This window comes from Egretta garzetta, unplaced genomic scaffold (genome assembly GCF_000687185.1).
Source record: "Egretta garzetta isolate BGI_Z169 unplaced genomic scaffold, ASM68718v1 scaffold251, whole genome shotgun sequence".
In the NCBI taxonomy this organism is placed as follows: Eukaryota; Metazoa; Chordata; class Aves; order Pelecaniformes; family Ardeidae; genus Egretta; species Egretta garzetta.
Window position 1 is genome coordinate 5,270,966 of NW_009258952.1, and position 22,406 is coordinate 5,293,371.

The window sequence follows — 22,406 nt, forward strand, 5'->3', positions numbered from 1 at the left end:
CAGAATCATGAGTTAAGCCTATACAGTAAATTGGGGTTTAACGTAATGATATCCTGGCTGTTTAGGTTGTTTTCTTTCCTAATATTTATATTAGAAAGGCTTAAAGTTTTTTAATAGACTAGAGAAGGGGTACTTTTATGCTGACCTACGGGCATCTCAGTACGTTGTCAGTATGATCTCTATGACCTGCTCTATTCCTGATCTACCAAGAATATTTCTTTATTCAGGACCTAATCCAGACCACATATCACATTTGTGGCTTTGCATAAAGTAGTTTGCCTGCTTTCTAGCTGCATTTGTGTTCAGCTGCAGGTCAGATTGCACCAATAAAATAGTGGAGATTTTCTGTATTTTTATTTTCTCACTACCATCAAGTCCATTTCTTTCTTAGGCTGCTATGGAGTTGGGATGAGATGCTAGGGTGCTAGATATTTCTTTGAAATGAGCTCCACAAGAAAGAATAGAGGGAGAGGAGGAGATGGACAAAGATGAAATAGCTAGAACAGAAAGATCTCCTAATCTCATGGCGTGTTCAAAGTGCTTTTTAGCTGTGTCTGAATTACGTTGGTGTATCCTGGTGCCCTGATTGTCCAGACACAGCGATTATTTGAAAATGCTCCCACTCTGTTTCTCTCACATGGCTTGGTTTCCTTTATGTGCAGTCAAAATTTGGAGGGCCAGAGGACTTAGACAAGACCCAGGTCTCGCTGCAGGGTGGAACCATGGGGCAGTTGGAATGTGCACCTAGAACTGCAGTTTTGGAGATGCTTCTGGGTATCACAGATTGATGTGTGGGCTGCAGACTGCTTGGTCATTTAATAATATACAATATCCTTTCTTTCAAATGCAATTCAAATTCAAAAATTCAAATCAATGCCGATAAGAAGATACCGGGAGAAGCAATAACAAAGGTGTGGGGTTTGTTTTTAAGGGAAGAGGAGATTGGGAATGTGTTTGAGGGAGAACAGCAAGATGGAACAAATTCAGATTTATGTGCAGTACTACACATTCAGAGAAGGAACCCTTGGATTAAAAGCTGAAAGGGGAGAAGTTCTGCAGTGCAGTGAACTGTGTCTTGAGGTATGTATAGCACAATGCGGTTGTGAAGCTAAAGCGTGCCTCTAAGCTCTCTCATAATAACTATAATTGGCATGCTCACCAAAGGGCAAAACTTGGTCCTGTATTTTTATTTCATTGTAATACAGTTCAGCTGTAGAAATTAAAAATAAGTTTCTATTTTGAAGATAAAGAAATAATATTCCTTATTTTCTTGAAGGAGAAAAATAATTCCCAGTGCAACTTATATTTTCTTCTAGTTTTTGGGCTATAAAAAAATTGGTCCACATTAGGCAAAAAGGTGCTGGGGTCCAAGCTAGGTTGTTGCTTACTAGTAAGTTGAAGAAGAGATTGGTTTATCCACCACCTCTGAATATTAGGCTGAGGTACCTAGACTTGACTATCAAAATAAGGCTGCTAAATCTTTCCATGCTTCTGCTTTCCATCCTGCAGGCAATAACGTTTACTCACCCTTGTAAAGTCATTTGAGGTCTTGTATCTACGACAGTGCAAGTAGTAATTAGCAGTAATGCTGAACAGAGAGGAAAAAAGAAAAGGCTTAGAAGCACTGTATTTCATTTGTTTTAAAAAATAATGGATTCTGACTTTATTTGCATAGCCAAATGATTTATTTCTGTACACATTGTCTGCGAGAGATCCCTGTATAATGTTGTCAAGTGATGAAATCTAAAGACACTATGGATTATTGTTTTGGTATATATGCAATGTTCAATGTAAAGTGGTTTCATGCAGAGAACTGAAATGAGACACAGATGATTCATTTACACATTTATTTACTATCCTGCTTATTCTATCAGACTGAAATGGAGAACAATGCATTTATTTTACAGACATTTGACATAAATTAAACAGATATTTTGATGTTGAACAATTGTACAGACTACAACATGCATATTAATATGTAGATTGGTGCAGAAATATTTAGTTGATCAGCAAAATCTAGTATGACAAAAATAATAATCACTTTCCTTTTTTATGAAGTTAAAATGCAGCTGATATGGAGACATTGATACGAATACTACTAAATGTGAGAAGTTATTAGTCTAATGGAATCAGACGGTTAGCTGAAAAAATAAAGCTATTGCCAAACAGTCTTATCTACAAAAAGAAATTAAATCAAAATGTTTCTAACAAATACAATAATAATGAGAAAAAAACATGTTTGATGCAATTACCATTGCAAAATGCCCTATTATTCCCCTGCCCCATCCCCAAATACAAACAACACATGAAGCAAAAGCAGCATTTCCTCCCACAAAATGTCTGGGGCATTTTGTAAAGGCAGATGAATGAGTTTAGACAAGACTTATCACATATGCTTTTATCTCCTAGTGACAGTTCTTTAAAGAAAGGTATGTTGTTAATATAGCATTGTATGATGAAATGTTGCTAATTCTGTAAAATTGAACAATAGTGAAGACACTGCTATCGCGCCAAGAGAACTTGAAAAAATACTGTTGTGCTTTTTTTGTTTGCAGCATTCAGAGCATTCACAGAGGAATAAAAAGTAAAGTTCATTAAACTCAATAAAACTAATAATAGTCATGCTACCGTATCTATGAAACTAACACAGTAGTAACTTATAAACATGAATTAGTACATATTTTTAGTTGATATTTACAGTGATCTTAAAGCAATAGGCTAGGTATTCAACTCTCAGGTTTTTTTTTGTTTACACTAATCCCTCCATGTTTAAGTTTATCAGCATGGCTCCTTTGACTTTTGAAAGAGTTACATAGGTAAAACTCTGCATAACTCTTTGAAAATTTAGAGGTATAAATCCAGAATTCTGCATCCTAGCAGAAGTACCCATGATTGTCCCCAACAGTGTTTTTTTCTTTTTTTCATTTTGTAATATGTGTTAGAAACTGTTTCTTTTGCCTAAAGCTACAATATATTGCTCCATCCTTCAGTTTTATACAGGCAGAATTCCCATTGGCTTTCTGCTTAAGGACTTCAAGAACAGGCATAAATGTTTTGTATTCTGAACCTCCACTGAGAGATGCTATCTGAGCAAAACTTAGAGCGAAAATGCCATTATAAGACATAAATCCTTCACCCTGCAATTGTTAAAAAAGTAAGATAAGGAAAAGGCTTTTTGTTTCTTGCATTACCTTTTACAAGACACTTCTAAACATCAGAGCAGCTAAGCACATGACCAGAACCCTACTAGCTCCCCCAATTTAAATAAATTTCAACTGATGATCCAAATGGAAAGATACCTAGACATGGTAGATCGGTACAAAATACTCAGGCTGGGCTTCTGATTCTCCATCACTGCTTAGCCATTTGCACAGCCATTTGCTTTTATTCATACCAGTATAAACTAAGACTTACTGTTAAGTGAAATGGGGCTACTTGTGGTCAGTTTAATCGTTCCAGTTATTTAATGATTTTGGAGTGAGAGTCGATGTAGGGCTGTCTGTACTGTGTTAACCAAATGTAACACCAACTTTAGAGTAAATTGACTATAGAAATACGCAGTATTTAAGAGTGTGGTCCAAACTGCAAACCGCAACTACCCAAGGGTTATCAAGAATTGTTTAGATGATTCCATCTGTGTTAAGTTGGAGGGAGAACACACTGGGGACAATTTCATCTTTGGCTAGATATTGCTCTTTTTATACAATATCACTGATGACAATGCCAAAATTTGCTTGAGTAAGTGATTTAGCCAAGACTACATAGACTGGAGGTAATAACCACAGTAGAGATATTCCATGTCTACATTAGAAAGTCTACAACACAACAGAAGCAGAGTTGTTGAGGAAAACAGTTTGTGCTGACATTTTACGCTCTGTATATCAGGGGTACTGTTGTGGACTAGCTCTAGTCTGGTACCAAGGCCTGAGTGCTTCGTACTGGTTGCAGCACAGGAGGTGCCCTCATGGAACAAGTTTTCTGGTTCAGCTTCATCTAAAAGTAGTCCAGTTTGCATGGTCCAAGATTGCTCTGTGATGTGAACCAAAGCATGAGAAGTGGGGATAGGGAGAGATTCACGTTAAGAGAGCTCTCCTGGTTTCCACTAAGATGCCAGTGTAAACATAGCCATAGACTTCCAGATGTAGAAGTGTACATTACTCCTGCTGATGTTAAATATGTATTTAAATACGTATTTGAGGTAAAAAATATGATATAATGAAATTAATTATCCAGACTGCTCTTAGATTCAGGGTTGACATTAACCACAGGACTACAGTCAGTGTCTAAGGTAACGACATGTCACCGTTCTGTTTGGTTCATAGGTATAATTAGGATAATCTTATCTTCCTGAATTAAGTGTTAGCTAATAGCATGCTCTTTAGCTACTTTGAATTCAAAAGAGCAATAATAATTGTGTCCTACTTCCTTGTTCTACAACAAGATCCATCTGGATCTGTTAGGTGTCATAAAAGAAAATTAAATAGCATTCAATAATAATATAGGACTATAAGGCATCACTGCTGTTTTGGAAGAAATTTCCATTGCACTAAAGGGTAATACTTCTTAAATATCATAACACGACATTTAAAAAAAAATATTTAAACCTGCAACAGAACAAAGACGCGTATGTTACTCCACCTGCAGATGTGGTGGTGACTGATTCCATACATGGTGTATGATTACTGAATGAGAAACCATCATACGATGCAAACAATTTTGTCTCTGCCTGCCACTCACCTCACCTTTCTTCATTACAGAAACCGACAGAGTAGCTGTGAACAATCTGGCTCCCAGAACACCTGATCTGTTTTAGAATACGAAAGCATTTCAGCTGCAGTTTAAACTGACTACCACTAAGTAATAAAAACGTATTGGACAAGAGACAAAATTTATACTGATGGCTCTCATAATAGCATTTAACAGTCAACTGCTTTTACAAAAGCTCTTGCAAAAGCACTGAACAAAATGCATTGAAACAACTTGCAGGGTGAGCGGGACACTGGAGGAGTCTGAGCGTTTTAGAACTAGGAAACGTGAAGCTGTGAGATGGTATGGCTGCAACGATGACAGAGAGAAATGACGCTCAGTTCTTCTTGCTCTTTGGTTCAAACGCAATAGAGTCCATCTGGCCATTGGGACCCGACTACCAAAATGCTTTCCTGATAAACAAGACACACCTATCATCTCATTTGGTGGGTTGTCTTCTAATTGCTCCCAAGAAGAAGAGAAGGTTGTTGTTTGCAGGGCAATGGGAAGAGATCCAAAGATCAAAAAAGATAAGAACACACAGTATCTTCTTTTTCAGGGAAGTCTTCTGAAAACCGGTTACAGATCAGATGTTTATGTAGCAGGCGAGTGGGTAACAACATTACAGAAAATCTCAGTAAAGACCTGTTGGTTCTAGGATAAAAATTAAGATGGGGCAGGATTGGAATTAAATCTTTTGCTACTGGCATTTTTACCTCACTAGGTGTGAACAAGGACTATTTTATGTATGTTTTATTATATGTCTTGTTTCTATAGTATATTAAAACATGCCTTGTTTACTTACAGTTTTCTGCCTTTCGTCCCCCTTTGCTGTATTTGCATTTCTTGCTTAATCTGTGCTGGCTAGCTTGAAAAAAAATGTATTTCTTGCATGTTTTTGCTTTCAAAATATTTTTTTGCATGTTCAAAATGTTAAAATTTATTTGCTATCCAAATGATGCAAAAATTATATGGATGAAAAAAAACCAGTCAGGTAGGCTCTGAGCATTTTTACCAGGCTGACTGTATTTGCAATAGGGCTCGAAAAACACAACCGGCTTTTGTGCTGGACTCTGATTTAGAGATGAGGTTGAAGGAGTTAGTTAATTAATTTGAAGGTAAACCTTTTCTCAAATAGACCGAAGGAAAGAGCAGCTCAGTCTACACATTGGGGAAGAAACCTACTTTTAAAAGAACAAGTTGTTTTTCAAGGAATAAAAGTATGTTGTCCAGTGTTACCTGTTAGGAAAAGACTCAAGAAGCCAAATGCCATTTTGATTTATGTGTGTTATGGGCAAAAATACAATTTTCTGTACACACTTTTGGTTGCATAATATTGTGCTAAAAAGCTCATAAAGTTGGTTGCTCCAGTGTTAGGTCAGATACCACCTCTCTAACATCACTAATGTTTGGATTTTGAGACCAATTTCGAAGTGAGGACACAGTGCATTAGATTGCTGCAATAGCACAGAGGCTCCTATGCTCTATATAATGAAGCATTAAAAGGCCTTTTGTGTTTTTATTTAAAAAAGCGTATTTTATATAAATTCCGTAGTGCAATAACTGCCTACACCATGTTACATTCTTTACGTTATATGCTTCCCCTGTAAACAGCTTTCCTGTATGAAATTCCTTTGCAGTTTGTGCGATACATTATTCCCCACCCCCCACCCCCCCTCCATTTGGATTAATGTGATTATTTACTCAAAAATTGTTCTGATTATTCTGTGAACGTCTTTTAAATGTGTATATTTGATGTAATAATTGAAAAGGAATTAAAACTTTGATGCAGGATTCTGCAGTTAGTATAAAATATAAAAAATAGATTGATTGCAAAGCTATCTCCCTGAACAATCTTCATTTTCCAGTGATACAAAGAGTCAGACCCCTTTCAGGTGCACAAGGGAGTAACTTCATCTTAAGACTCCTTAAGTTGTTTTGAAATTCCACAACTGTTGGAGACTGACTCCAGAACTCAAACCCAACCATCCCCTTACTGTGGTGAATGGCTAATAAGTCTGAAATGGCTTCAAAGTTTTAGAAAAACACAAAAATATACTCAGGTAATTTTGCATAATTTGCTACATAGTAATTCAGGATGAGTGGAATGATCCTGGACTGCACTTCTTCCACGTGCTGTAGTGGAATGAAAGCGAGGTCCAGTCCTGCAATTGCTCAAGTAAATGTTTGGATCGGGAATTACACATGAGCTAGGTATTCAGGAGTGGATCCTGGGTATGCAGCCAAGACTGGGAAAACCAAATGTCTAAACCTGTGCTTCTGGAAATAATATTCAGCATAGTCAAAAGTATATAATGAAATTATACCAAAAGCACTTCTAAAGCTTGATCCTTTTGCTTCCCAAGATTTCAAAAAAATACATCTGTTAATAAAGAGAATTGCATTTTCCTTTGCTTGTACCATTTCAAAATAAATGTGCTTCTCTGAAAACATTTAAAATATGGCAGTCGATAAGAGCCTGCTCTTCTCATCTGATTGATACAGTTAAAGCTCCTGTTGATTTTAATCAAGAGATTGATTCTTGCCATCCTTAGTCAGTCCCCTTTTCTGTCAGATTCCCATTGGTTTCAGGGGAAATTCATCTGCACAAGGATTGAGGCTTTGATTTCACCACTATTGAATTAGTTATTTTAAGAGGGCAGAATCAGGTTTGCATAAAGTTTAGCTCAGGAGAGCTTAAGGAATCAAATCTCTGCTCCTGCAACACGTTCCCTATGGCCGGACTCCTCCCTTTCCACCAAGTGGCACAGAGTTGAGGGGGCTTTTCCAAAGCGTAAGGGTCACCCAGGAGAAAAAGCACATGGTAGGAACACAACACAGACCTCAGTCTTGCCAGAACAACATCATTATCTTGAATGGGATTTTTTTGTGGATCCAGAGGATGGGATCAGATCCCATTTAGACTTAATTTGGTCTTCATTAGTTCACTAGGATGTAAAGGCAGATTGAACAGGTCCATGTGATTTCATAAAACTGCACATAGAAAATACAGACCAACACTTCAGGCATATAAAAATTGACTGGCATTTAGTTTTAGTCACTGAAAGTATCTAGGAAGAAGAAAATAAAAATAAATAGAGAAGATTAATGACTATAAAATACTCGAGCTAAGTTTTGGAACAGTGAGACACAACATGATTGGAAAATGTTAAGCAGAATGCCATACAAATAGGTAAAACTGAATGCAGCAACAAGTTGCAATGAACTGCAACTAAGGACAAAAAGAAAATAATTTTTATATTGAGAATTAATGACCAGACATTGTTTGGAAAAAATAATGTTATATTCCCAGTTTTTCGAATGACTGAAGAGACACCTCAATGTTATCTTGTTATGGAAGCCAGAAAACTTATGGAAATACAGAAAACTTTTTTTAAAAAAAAAACCTGCAGGATTGTGCTGTGCTCATTGTTTGGCTCAGCCACCAGAATCCATATTTCGGGGCTTTTCAAATTTGCCTCTTTTCCATGGGCCAGAAGGCTTGAGTGAGGTCTGTGGCATCAGCCCAGCCAGTTCAAGCAGAGGGCAACATTGCAACAAAAATGCTTGCTCTTTTTCATTAAATGTCTTAGGTGCCTGACTTTTACTCATTTAAGTGACAGAAAATGACACATAACTAAAAATTAACGTAGGTCCCCTATGGGAGGTAGAAGCCTGCTGTTATAAACCACATGTTGCTTGGTCTAAGGTGCTTTTAAGGCTTCCGTTCTTGCTGTCTCAGTGTCTTTGCAATGCTTGCTGTTGCAGTGCTGACCTGGAAGAAGCATTCGCTCCCTTCTGTGCACAGGGAAGTGAGAGGCCCACGCTCTGGCACCAAGCCCCTGGAGCAGCGGGGAACTGATGCTAGAGTTTCCAAACACCTCCTCAGACTTTTCACTGCTGGACCCTCTGGCTATTAGCTGTGAGGTTGGACTGCCACTCTTACAAAAACTGTTGTAAGGGAGCATCCAATTTCAGCAGAAAATCAGAGGACAGCAAAAAAAACCCTGTATTCTGTTTTCCTAAAAAAACCTCAAACAACATTTTGTAGGACATGCCTGTGTAGCAGCATCCTTTTGCTTATGGATGGGATTGATGAATTGGATAAACTTTTTATGATCTAGGGAATTACAGTGATCTATAGGCTTTGTTATAGCATAGGAAGCTGTGGTGCTGGATAAAAAAACTAATAGCTTTTTTCAGACAGTGGTTAGATGGGTGTTCTGTAATGAAGGCTTTGGTTCAGCATCTTTCTTTCACAAAGCTGGAAAATATCAGAAATATCAGAGAAACCAAAGATGCTTTGGCAGGATTGACATTTCCCTTTTTTTAAGTATAGGGGAAAGCCTATACTCTGCTTTTGGAACAGCCATGGGCATGTGGGTTGAGGCAAAGTTGGTGAGTCAGGTGATACCTTCTGTCCGTCCAAATGATTGAACTGAAAATCACAGACAATCTTCGGGGCTTGGAAGACCTGGGGCAAGTCACATGTACTTGAAGCCTGTTTTTTCAGCTATACGATTTGTGATAATAAAAGGTACTACTTCCCCCTGAAAAGCTTATCTCTTATGTCCTTACACCATAATGGCTTCAACAACCTTGCCATTACTGAGATATGGGCACTGCATGTAAAGAAAAGGGAAGGAGGGCTCAAAGATTATGTAGAAGCAAATGTTAAAGCAAGGATTTTTTTAATACCAAGTTAAAAGAAATATTCTAAGAGATTGAGAACTTTTGGATATGTCTACATAGCCATTTGGCACTATTTATTGCCACAGAAATAACTTTATGTTGATTTTTTTTTTAATTTTAAAATGGAACATTTTTTCCTTCCTTATGAAATCTTGGCAGTTTTCTATAAAATATCAAATGCTTCAAGTTCTGGTCATTAAATCTTTGCTTCTCCTCACAGGATCATTAATTAAACTGACAAATGCAATAACTAAAGTTATGCAAATAAAAAAAACACACCAAACATGATTTACAGCACAGATAAACTAAAATACTGTAGTCCTTAATTAACAGATATACCCATGAGCTTTTTAACAGAAAGCAAGATACATAAGATGCTTTAAGTAGAAGTTGCAATTTTGCAACATAAGTCTGTACAAAACCTCCAGGCAGCACGCTGTGAAGGAAGTACCTGTGTCCCAGGAAATGCTTTTTCCATGAATCCTTGTTAACAGTAGCTTTCCCCCCAGTCCCAAACTATTTACAAATATATGCATTTTGCAAGCTCAAAGCACCTTGTTTCACATCTTTATGAATGCATGCATTGACATTTCATCCTTTCATGTGCAAATTCTAAAATTCATTGTAACCAAGAAAACAAAAAAAAAGTTAAAAGAGTTCAAAATCTGTCTACAATCATAAGTGAAAGGATCAAAAATGTCAGATGTTGCAGAACACTGGCTCCTAACAGAGCGCTCTCTATTTTATTCACTGTTCTTCAGTCATTTTTTTCCCCATTTTTTTTTCAGTTTGTTACAAAAAGCAGTCTCTTTTTTTTTTTTTTAAATTAAACAGTATTTAAACTAAACAACTCTTCATGCCATGCAAAAATAACATTTTATGCACTTTTTTTTTGAGGCTTTCCATGTTTTAGTTCATAGGCATTGCTAACTGTGTTTTAAGAAAAGGTATTTTTATTGCTTTTGTAACTAGTCACATGCTAGTTTCGCGTGTGGGACAGTAACCAGTTTCTCCTGGACTTGAATGAATTTCTGGGGCAAATAAATGGTTTTCCATTTTGTGACCTTCTTGGTTACTGTCTTTCTTTACCTCACCCACAGCATGGTAAATGTCTTGGGTACAGTTGTGGCTTTTGGGTGAAGAGCTGACCTGTGGCTCCTCTGTTAAATGGTTGCCATCACTGTGTTTCTCCCCACAGCAATTTGTCTTGATATCCTGTTGCTTTTCATGTTTTATACCATGCAACTCCATAAACTCTTCTTCTTCGCCAGTGTCTATTTCAGTGAAGCTCCTCCTCTCTTTTGAAGGGAAAGTGAAAATCTTTTGTTTGGGAAAGAGAGGGGATGATTTTTTAACAGGTCCCTGACAAAGTGCTGATGCGTCAGCACCAAGTAAAGGTCGTTCACCTTGGGGTGAATTTTCTTCTAGGAGGATGGTGCTGATGTGCTGAGGGGTGGCCTGTGTGAAGTCCGCTCCTGCCGTTACTGGCAGTGGCCTTGCAGTGCTTGGTGGAGTTTGTGGAGCACCACCTCTATTGTCTTTAAAATTAACTTTAAGGGATCTAGATTTTAATGGGTTGCTACCTTTCAAGGAACTTTTGGGGCTTTCCATGGCAGTGTCTAAATGCAGATGACCATGCAAAACAGTTTGGGATCCACTGCCATCACTGATACCAGCTCTGTCAATTGGATTATAGTCAAAGGTGACATCGGTTGGGGAAAACATTCTGTCCTTTGCGAACGGTATAAACTGAGAACTCCTTACTCTTTGGTTGTCTTCCAGGTTAACAGCATCAGCTGGAAATCTCATTTGCAAGTGAGAGACAGGAAACAGAGAAAGGGGAGACCTCTCCGTTTCCGTGAAGTCGGTCGCACAACTGGCAAAACTGTCGATACTGGATGTGCTTCTCATGTCTGTTATGATGTCCGTAGGTCCAGTGGGCAACGGATCTCTCTGACCTGTAACTTCTTCCATTTCTATTTCTTCTTCATACACAGGTGGCTTTGCTGACTGGTCTTGGTAACCAGCATTAAGGTTAGGCTGAGACTGAGTTTTAGTAATTTCATTATACAACATCTCCAGTTTTTGGGCACTGAGGTGCTGCGGGCTGGAGGATGCTGCGGCGTTGTTTAATTGCTCATGGGAGTCTTGTTGACTAACTTCTTGGTATTTGTTCTCATAAGACTTGTTTGAGCTGGTTTCAGACATTGTCCTTCTGGCCCATTTCCACCGGCTTGGGGACAGGTGGTTGTCATCAGGTGTCTCCTTTGGATTGGCTACTTCTCCAGGCTTACCTGAATCTACTGCTACATCTATCATTTCCATACTGCGAGCAAAGGCATCTTTCAGGTTCATGGAGACAATACTGCCATTTCTTTTCGCTCGCTCAAGTGCTTCTCTCCTCTTAATCGCCTTCTCCTGTCTTTTCTGCTCCTTATAAAACTCTGAGAAATTGTTCACAATAATTGGTATGGGCAGAGCTATGACCAGCACTCCAGCAATACAGCAAAGTCCTCCAACTATTTTACCTAATAACGTCTTAGGATAAATGTCACCATATCCTACAGTAGTCATAGTGATTGTTGCCCACCAGAATGATGCGGGGATACTCGTAAATTTTGTAGCATCCTCATCCTTTTCAGCAAAAAATACGAGACTCGAAAATATCATTATTCCCATGGCTAAAAATAATATCAACAAGCCCAATTCATTGTAACTCCTCCTGAGCGTAAAACCTAGAGACTGAAGGCCTGTTGAATGTCTGGCAAGCTTAAGAATCCTTAGGATCCTCATAATACGGAATATCTGAACCACACGTCTGACATTTTGGAACTGCAGGACACTTTTATTGGACTCCGTGAGGAAAATGGTGACATAGTATGGCAAGATAGCCAGTAAGTCAATGACATTTAACGGGCCTTTGAAGAACTTCCACTTATTTGGTGAGGACAGAAAACGCAAAAGGTACTCCATGGTAAACCAAGCAATACACACAGCTTCAACGTGTGCTAGCTGAGGGTTGTCATTTGGCTGCCCAAATTCATCTATTTCTTGAAGCTCTGGCAGTGTGTTAAGAGACAAAGCAATAGTGGACAGTACGATGAACAGAATAGACACAATGGCCAAAATCTGTAAAACAAAATAAACAACGTTTTGGTTAGACTGATACAAGTGTATTTGTCAGGCCTTGCTTAAATCCTTTCAAATGTGCATGTGTCAAATAAACTCAGAATGGTGGAAGCTGCTTTGGCTGCTGCAGTCATTATTTTGTTTTAATGTTTGGATCTTTGCACAGAGAGAAAACATTAGAATCCTCTTAGACACAGTGAAAATGTGGTGGGTTTACTGCCTGCAGTAAGCCAATTCATTTCAGAAAGCAAGCCATGACTAGTCTTACCATTTTTAAATGACAATGGGAGGTGATATTTATTACTGCAGATTACCAAGTGAAGGATATGAAGTTCCTGCTAATGTGCAGAACATTATTAATTTTCTGCATTAAGTGTAATAATGTAAAACTTTACAGAATGCAGAGAAGTGATTGGGAAATGCCGTGTGTAAGCTCTCAATTTAGTACTGCACAGCACACACCTTCCTAGCCACGCATAAATTTATGATCCAAAAGTCAAAGTCATGAAAAATAAACAAGAAGCATTGTTCAGGAGACTAGTCCTGCCGAATTGCCGTGTCTAGACAAATTTCAGGTGCTACAAGAATTGAAGGTATTGGCCCTGAATTAGGTTGAGAGCAAGATGTTAAGAAGTAAGCAGTAGTATGAAGGTGAACCCAGTTTGTCATCATGATTAAAACGTGTAAGTAGACAAATGCTTCTTAGAAAGAATGTTTCAATTTCTGTCTCAGGCAATAGGTTTTCTGAAATATTTTGTCATTTGTTTTGATAAAGTTCAGGCACTTGCATACCTCACAGCCTTCCATTTTGCCTGGAATAGCTGGTCATTCTCATTTACAGAACCAATATTATGAGAAAAGAAATGAATCTATCAGACAGCCTAATGGTTTTACTGCAAAGTTTAGTTATTTGTACTTGAAGGAATTTGGGCAGCTTTGAGGTAGTCTGTGAAGTGTGAAAGCGATGTAAAAATTATTATAACACTCTACTTGGAAAAAATATAGTTTTGGTTAGAAGTCCTAAGTAATCCAGGTTTCTGTTAGAAATAATAAAATAAATTGTTTTCTGTTTTAAAGCTCAGTTTAAACTCATTCATAAAAGCATTTGCTCTTGTTTCTCAGAAATGGTACTGTTAAACCCATTTGGCGACGTTTAGTGTGCTTCCAAGGACACACTAAGGCTGACAAAATTGCGGTAATACCCAAGAGGAATGAAATGCGGCTAAGCAGAATGCAGGTGTGATAACTACGTGGGGAGAGATTGGTCATGGTAGTGGTAACGGCTCCAGAGATGGAAAGGCCACCTCACTCTCACTTGGAGAAAAACAGCAGTAAGGGGGTTGCAGCGAGGGGTTACTAAGCAGAAATTCAGCTCTCTAAGCACAAACTGAAATTGCTCATCGTGTGAGGGTCCATATTCAGCATCATTGCATACTTATGTGCTATCTTTGGCCTTTTTCAGCTAATAATAGTACAGAACAGGTAGCACCTTTTGTATTTTGAAATATTCCAAACAGATTAGTATCTCTCCCTACCAGAGCTACTTCTGCCTCTTTTTTTTTTTTTTCCCGTATTTATTGGAGGAATAAGATCCATTTATTTGTCCTGCCAAGGAAGTTGTGGACCACCTGCCTTCATCTTTCATACAGCCCATTCATTCAGAAAAAAAATTCTGGTTAAGCTATCCAATTTAGAAGGGCTATGCATTGCTGTAAAACAACAGCAAAAGAAGCCAATCTTCGTAAAGAATGAAGGCAATAGCACTGCGCTCTTTGGCAGGGCTGAATAATGAAATTTCTGAGGTCCTGTAGCCAGGACAGAGGCGGGCAAAAGGCAACACCATTGGAGAGCAATAACTACCTTTCAAACTGTGAAAGTTGCCTGCATCGGATTTCACCGTGAAAAAGTTTGAAGCTTAAATAAAGTATAGTAGGTTCTCCACTTCACTGAAATTACTTGTGCTCTAGTTCTCCAACACACTCAGTAACATAATTATACTTTCAGGATTCAAAGAACGAGTAAACACGGCACAGATCTGAATTGCTGAGCGTGCAGTTTCTGTCAAACTGACTGCATCCTCGTTGGGGCCGGCATCGCAATGGAAATAACAGCGTAAGAAAAAGCTGTACAATACAAGGACGCAATTACTTGACATGTGTTGTTCTTAAAAAATAAAATCATGAGAACGTATCTGCCTAATTGTCATCAAACTGGTATTAATTAGGAAATGCTGGCCTTTCAGTCTGTCATAGGGAATTTGGTTTATGCCTAAAATGTTCACCAGCATACAAAAGATCCTAGAATAGAGGTGAGTCAATGTATAGCACCGCTTCCTGCAGTGTGTGACGGTGCTAAAACTCCATGCATTATAGGTCTTGAATATAAAACTTTCCTGTTCAGAGTTGCCACCCAGAGTGTTTCACTGACAGCAGCCATCCATCTGTTTGTTCCAGCCATTCATCCATACGCTGGTAACATGCAAGCCTGAACTCTGCCAGCTATTTAAATAAAATCTACCGAATAGCAGACATGGAATCTTTAGTGTTTTATACATATCATCTATAAGCACGAGTCTGTTGTTGGTGAAAGAAAAAATTACCGCAAAAGCAAGTGTTTTGGTTTCTTCTAATGTAAGAATCTCAAGTTTTTGTTTGCCTGGGACTTTGTTGTGTAATTAAAGTTGTGCATCACTCCACACGCAGTATGTTTTAATTATTGCAACTGATTAGATTTTACAACTCATTAGGCAAAGAATGGCAGGGGATCACTAGGAAGAGCAATAGCAACTATGAGAAAAAGAAGAAAAAACAGGAACTCCCTATCTGAAGTCTACAAAAAGAACACTTTGCAGAGAGTGTTACGCTGGTAAATCCTCACAGACTAGATGTAGCTTATATTAACTGAAGCACTGAGTTTATAAGAAAGGCCTGTAGCAATCTGCTCAGCTAGTTACGCTGGTACAGAAGGGTAAATAAAACCTCTGCTGACTGAATCTTTACCAGCAAAGCTTCCTGTGCTCTGGGCATGCTTCTGGAACTGTATTCTGGTCTGAAATGCCTGGGAAATTTTGTGTACTCCAGGTGATCAGTCTGCAACCACAATTTAGCTGTGTAATTCTTGGCATACTATATTTAATCTGCATTTCAGAATATAAACAATATTCTGTTTAAATGAGAGACTCTGGCAGTTTATGTCATTTATCTATGGTTCTACAAAAACACATAAAAATCCAACTCTTATTAAACTTTAAAAATACTTCCTTATAAATTGCAAAATGCTTCTAAAAGAATGGACTTATTTAAATTCCTTTCTTATGGGCTGGATATGAGACATTTGAATCTGCTGTTGATACAATGAATAGTAAAACATTTCTTGAGTTAACGATGCAGTCTTAACAGGCTGTGCCAGACACTACTGTTTCTGATTTTTTGTGGGGGCAAGAGCTCGTAGCACTCTGAAAATGTAGTGGTTTCCTAGTATTAAATTGCCACTGAAACCTGGGATTTTTTTCCTGTGCATTCATCTCATTACTCGTTACTGCCAGCACTATGAGGATTTCTGCACAGAATGAGCATACAAACTGAGGCAGAAAAGAAAGATGTAATGGAATAGGCTTCAAATTGCTCCTTGCAGTTCTGCAGCAACTGATACTGTGAAAAGGCTCCTGACATAACTGACACGCCGGTGTTACTGTTATATAAAGCAGAGAAAAAGTATACATTAGGTTCACACTAAAGTATAGCTGCTCAGGAAAAGTTCAGCTGAGCCATATCCAACAGCCAGGGCAGCATATTTGATTAACAGAGGTTTCAATCTGTAACCAAGTAAAACTGCATTAGCAATGTTGTTTCCTTAGTTTTTGTTCCAGGCTGGGATCTAGACAATTTAAATAACAGACAGCAATATAGTCTCATTCTTTTTCAAATCTCTAGCTTCCATAGGCACTGAAATTTATCAGACTGTTACATATTCTTCTCTTTCTGCATTTAAATGTACAATATTCTCTTCAAATAAATTGCTCTGGCAGTATCTTTAGCTCTGGCTTTAGAAAAACTCAGAAAAAATAGTCATCGTTCATCTTTTGACAGACTTTGATAACAGTTCCTGGAGAACTGTATTGAGTTTCTTGGGCACTTAGCTATATATTCTCAGAAGCACCTGCTCTTGGGAAGGAGATGTCTAGATCTAGATTTGGGCAGATAGGTAGTGGGAGTTGGTCTAGGTTCTTCAGAGAAACCTGAGAGCTACCAAGTCCTGTAGCCAGCAGGCCATGCCCTATCTTGCATAAAAGTGCTCTTCGCCTGTAGCACAGAGCTCCCAGCTTGCACCCAGACAAGCCACCAACTCACAGCCACACTGGCAGAAGCAGAAGGTTTTCATTTCTTGGAGGGAGTAAGCCCGTGAAAGTGGAAGACATATTTGTAGGCCTGATGGGAAGTTTATGGAAATGAGTTTAAATCAGCATCATCTTTTACTGTCAACAGTCTTCAGGTTGTGATACTGAGTTTGCAACTGAATGGAACAAAAAGGTTTGTTCCGTAGGAGCACTGTCTTGCACATCTGCCTAAATCGGTGTGTGTCTTGTTCTTGACACCTGGGACTATCCAAATGAGATGCTCATTGAAGCAGCAAAGACAACACTACAAATGGAGCTGCCTTCCAACTATAAGCATCATCACATGAGGAATTTCAAGAATAGTCAGGACATCAGTCTGTAGATCATAGAATCATAGAATCCTTTAGGTTGGAAAAGACCTTTAAGATCATCAAGTCCAACACCACTAAACCATGTCCCTAAGCACCTCATCTGCCTGTCTTTTAAATGCCTCCAGGGATGGGGTCTCAACCACTTCCCAGGGTAGCCCGTTCCTATGCTTGACAGCCCTTCCAGTGAAAAAAATTTTCCTAATGTCCAACCTAAACCTCCCCTGGTGCCACTTGAGGCCATTTCCTCTCATCCTATCACCCGTTACCAGGGAGAAGAGACCGACACCCACCTCACTACAACCTCCTGTCAGGTAGTTGTAGAGGGCGATAAGGTCTTCCCTGAGCCTTTCTCTCTTCCTTTTCTCCCTTAGGGGAAGGGGCCAGTATACTTTCTTTCAGCAATGCAAAGGAGAAGCGCATTTTTACATCTGTACAAACTGGATAAGTACAAGGGGATTTTACCAGTTAATAATAGCACTTATCAGTACAGCACTGTGGCACTGCTTTCAGCAGCTGCCACCACTGTTCTTTGCTAGACACTGCAGAACAAGGTCATGAGACTGCATCTCTGTCCCTGGTCTCTTCATTGTCTCCCCTCATTGTGTCCCTGGGACTTCCCAGTTACAAGCATCACCTCTTGCTTCTGGCCCACGGTTCTACATTGTGCTGCTCTGCAGAGAGGAGTGTATTCAGCTCGCAGCTGCCTGCTGGCCATTCTGCACTCAGAATGTGTACCTGTGTGTCACAGCTCACGTCATGACTAGTCTGGCAGACTTAGAAGTCTGTTACTTTGAATCTGAGGTTTCAGTAGGCCACACTGAAAAAGTTCAAAAAAGAGGCAAGGCATTTTGCTGCTGGTAACAGGGTATGGCCCTTACTGGCTAATGCTCTTTATTAACATGAGGTCCTTGGCCAGGAGACATGAAAAAGGAGACAAAGAGGGACAAACCCTACTGGGATTTGGTCCAAACTGGAGTGAGATGGAGTTATGGCAAGCCTTAAGCATTCCAATTCTAGCCATTCTTAATATTTCTGCAACACTGAAAATTATGTAAGAATAGATGTAGTGTATATGTTTGCAAATACTCCTTGTCTTAAGTCATGGAAAAATTAATTGCCAGTTACTAAAATTAGACCTAGGTACCAATTTAAAATTATCCTAAAATTATTACTGAGAAATAAATACATCAGCCTCCAGTCAGGTCAGGTACTCTGACCTCAGCCTCCGCTTTGTCATTGTTAGAGCTGAGTCAGTACTTGCAAGAGTGAAGACAGAATTTCATGATACACTAAGAAAGAAGTTTATATCACTCTGTCATAATGTCTCAAAACAGACATCCTTTGCAGTTATCTTACAGGGCCTGCAAACCATCATTACAAGTGGAAAATTGCCACTGCTTATGCACATTTACCCTTTCAGAGTACACCTTTCATCTCTTTTTACCTCTCTAGAATAACGTCTGATTGTAGACTTCTGGCACAGGTCTAACAGCTCCACATACGGAATACAGTGTTTAATTTTTGAAAAATAAGATGGAGGAGAGGGGAATAATTTAACAGAATAACATAAATTTAGTTCAGCTTACAGCTCTATCACAGTTGCCCTTTCAGGAGCACATCTGATAATGGCTCTGACAGCATGTGTAATCACTGAACAGCTCTCTGCTACTCTTGATCTCCTTCCTTGATGACATTATTTAGAATTCTGACCTTTCATTTCCACTTTTTCCTAGATCGTTATTATTAATATTTTTAAGGACTCAATTTGAATGTTCTTCATTGATCTTTCAGGGATATTCATTAAGCCTGACATTAACCTCCATATATGAAGGTTAAGCTCTTAGTGTTGTACTTATCTGGTGCCTAAGTGATGTACTTTCTCTTCCTTTTGTCTCTTTGCACTGGGATGGCTGTCACCTTAAAAGCTTAGTCTAGAAATGCTCATTTAGGAGGTTTTCACTAAAGATTTCATGACTAGCTCCATAGATGCTCCCTGTCATATCTTTAGATATCGAGAAGTGGCTACTAGTTCACTAGTAGATGAGCAGCCACTGCTCTGTCTTCAGTTCAGCTTGAAAGACCAAAGTTCCCATTAAGGTAGTGAATTCAAGTACCTCTAGGTGTTTATTTGTGGTTCCATGAAGTTCGGTGGTGACTCTACCTAAGCAGTCGTTTCTTAAGTGGCGTAAGTCCAGGGATGTGCTATCCTATCAGGACCACCCAGACTGGGAGCCAACACATGTAGTAGTGAAGCTGAGGGCAAGGTAGTCAAAGGGACTGCCTTTCCTTCTGTAATGCAGTGACCTTCAGCTCTCTGTCTGAGGAGGCTCAAGGGAGGTAGTAGTTTGCTGCATACCAGCTGCAGCATTCATGGGAGACTGATGATGAGAACATCAGCGTGATCACAATGATGGTAAGTCTAGTGGGAGGGGGGTAATAACAGGTAAATAAAGGTGAGATTTTATCACTAGGTCACTCAAGCTTCTTCAAGCACAGCTATACATAAGCAAGGTATTTTGAAACTGGCTCCAGTAGGTTTACCTGGTCTGAAAAACTACTACTGTCTTGGCACATCCTTAATTTCAGAAGTTCAGTCATAAAGCCTTTCTTGAGGCTGATATCCTTCCCGCTTGAAAGCCCTGCGGGAACTCCAGTTTTTTCAAAAAGCCTTTCCATATCTATCCCTCTTCCACTTTGTGCTGACCTTCCCATTTGTATTGGGTCGGGCTGAGACGGAGTTAATTTTCCTCATAGCAGCCCTCGTAGCGCTGTGCTTTTGATCGGCATGTAGAAAGGTGTTGATAACGCACCCGTGCTTTGGCTACTGCTGAGCAGTCCTCCCACAGCATCAAGGCTGTGTCTCCAACATTCCCCACCCCGCACCAGTGGGTGAGGAGTGGGCAAAATCTTGGGAGGGTATGTAGCAAAGACACCTGACCCAAACTGACCAAAAGGATATTCCATACGATATGATGTCAGCTCAGATATAAAAGCTAAGGGAAGGGAGGAGGAAGGGGGGCATTCATTATTTATGATGTTTTGTCTTCCTGCAGCTGCTATGCATACTGAAGCCCTGCTTCCCAGGAAGTGGCAGGGCATCTCAACAATGGGAAGTAGAGAATAAAATCTTCGTTTTCCTTTTGCTACCACATGCGGCCTTTGATTTTGCTTTTACTTTTATTAAACTGCTTTTATCTTGACTCACAAGTTTTTTTCCATCTTGTTTTCTCCCCACCTGGCCTGCTGAAGACAGGAGTGATAGAGTGGCTTGGTGGGCACCTGGCGTCCAGCCAAGGTCAACCCATCACACCATTCCATAGACTAGTATTTGCCTTAGAAGACCTAGACTCTCAGAGGGGATAAATCTGCTTAGGAAAGGATCCTATGTTCTTTGAGAGCAGCCTGGTATACTTCTGGTTCAAATTAACAGTAATAAAATACATCTCTCCTGCATTCTGTTACAGGTAAATTACTAGGTTTTGTATTTATGCTGTTAGGATAACAGTAATAGAACACATCCCTCCTGCACTCTGTGGTGGGCAAACTGCATTTACTTAATGACTTGATTATTGCTTTAGGGAAGGATGACCCTGGGGTTTGCACTACCTAGAATTTCAGCATCAGGATTTAGTAACGTGGGTTTGAGCATTTGATTATGGCTGAATATGGGGTGGCTTGGTATAAGACAATCTTCCAGTGGATAATATCGGAAAATGAGAACCCTGGGAATGTCGACTGAGTCTCTATGGGTCTGAACACAGGGGCCATTAAAGTCTGTTAGAACACTAGTGGCACATTAGCTACATAGTAGGAAATTAAGTACAACATTGCTAAAATTTGCAGGATCTTATTTACTAAATATTGCGACCAAAAAGTGGTGCTGGAGATCTTGGAGATCAGAGGAACTGCACTAGGCACAAGTAATAGGCAATGGATTGCAAGTATAACTATTAGCTGGATCTTCAGCACAGCCCTGAAGAAACCCGCTGTAATTATTATGAGCAAAAGTCGAGGATAATACTGGGAGCATCTGTTAAACTGGCAAAGATGGGAGACCTTAAGCAGTCACAGATGAAGGCAGTCTTCACAGCTTGGAAAGAGGCATATGTATTCAATTCAGATCAGTGGAGACAACCCTGAATGCTGTTTATTTAGCACAAAGCTAATGAGCATTACTTTGGGCTTGTTAACAGACTAAAACCCATATCAAGCCAGTTCTAATATTTTTTTTGTTGAACATCAAAAGGCTATCTCAGCTGGAGACACGAAATCAATCATTTTATGATAAATAGCAAACTGCCCACTAGGACTTAATGTAGAAGAAATGGCAGATCCAGAGTCAGCGTAAGTGAATGGGAATTGCTTAATTTTTTTTCACTAGGCATTGGTTAAGACCATGAATTTGTCTGTGATATTATTGACAGAAGTGGAGCTAGTACCTGCTTGAAATTACAGTGTAAGTAGTTTAATCAATTAAATCATTTAATGCAATGCAGGTTACAGTGAAAATAAAAAGTATATCTAGCTAAAGCTTCCTTTGCTGTATACAAATGGGAGAGATTTATCTCCCCATTACAGATAAACACAAAAAAGTAACTTCAAGAGTCATGTTAAAGGCTTTGTTTATTAAATATTTTTGTGTCTGCAGAGCTTTTTGAATTCCCTAAATAATATTTTTAGACGAGAAAATCTGCACACGTGTGTAAGAAAAGTCAGCTAAATTTATCAAAAATGAAGTCTCTGCCTGTCCTCATTCAGAAGTTTTCTAAACCTTTTGATGGTCACAGGTGGCATGTTTCTTATATTTAGGTTGTGCTTTGTACTAGCGGTCTAATTTTTGGGTAGTGAAAGCTGATTATTATTACTTAGATGAATGGACTGGAACCTTCAAAATTTCCACCTCGTGACAAAGAGCTTGCAGTTCCCAACTCTTTTGCAAAGGCAGGCCACACGCAAGACCTGTTCTGCACTCCTTGCATGCACAAAACATTGGCTTTGTTACCAGGAATTTAATTTAAAAAGAGAAGAGAAGAGAAGAGAAGAGAAGAGAAGAGAAGAGAAGAGAAGAGAAGAGAAGAGAAGAGAAGAGAAGAGAAGAGAAGAGAAGAGAAGAGAAGAGAAGAGAAGAGAAG

General features: G+C 39.1%; 1 protein-coding gene across 1 annotated transcript in view; it reads right to left on the reverse strand.

Annotated features, from left to right (window-relative positions):
• Nucleotides 1-10,410: 10,410 nt before the first annotated feature.
• KCNB2 (potassium voltage-gated channel subfamily B member 2) overlaps nt 10,411-22,406 on the reverse strand; it is a 187,601-nt gene continuing 175,605 nt past the window's right edge. The window contains exon 2 of the mRNA XM_009634496.1: nt 10,411-12,567. Coding sequence (XP_009632791.1) covers nt 10,411-12,567 — 2,157 coding nt within the window. The remainder of the gene's footprint in view (nt 12,568-22,406) is intronic.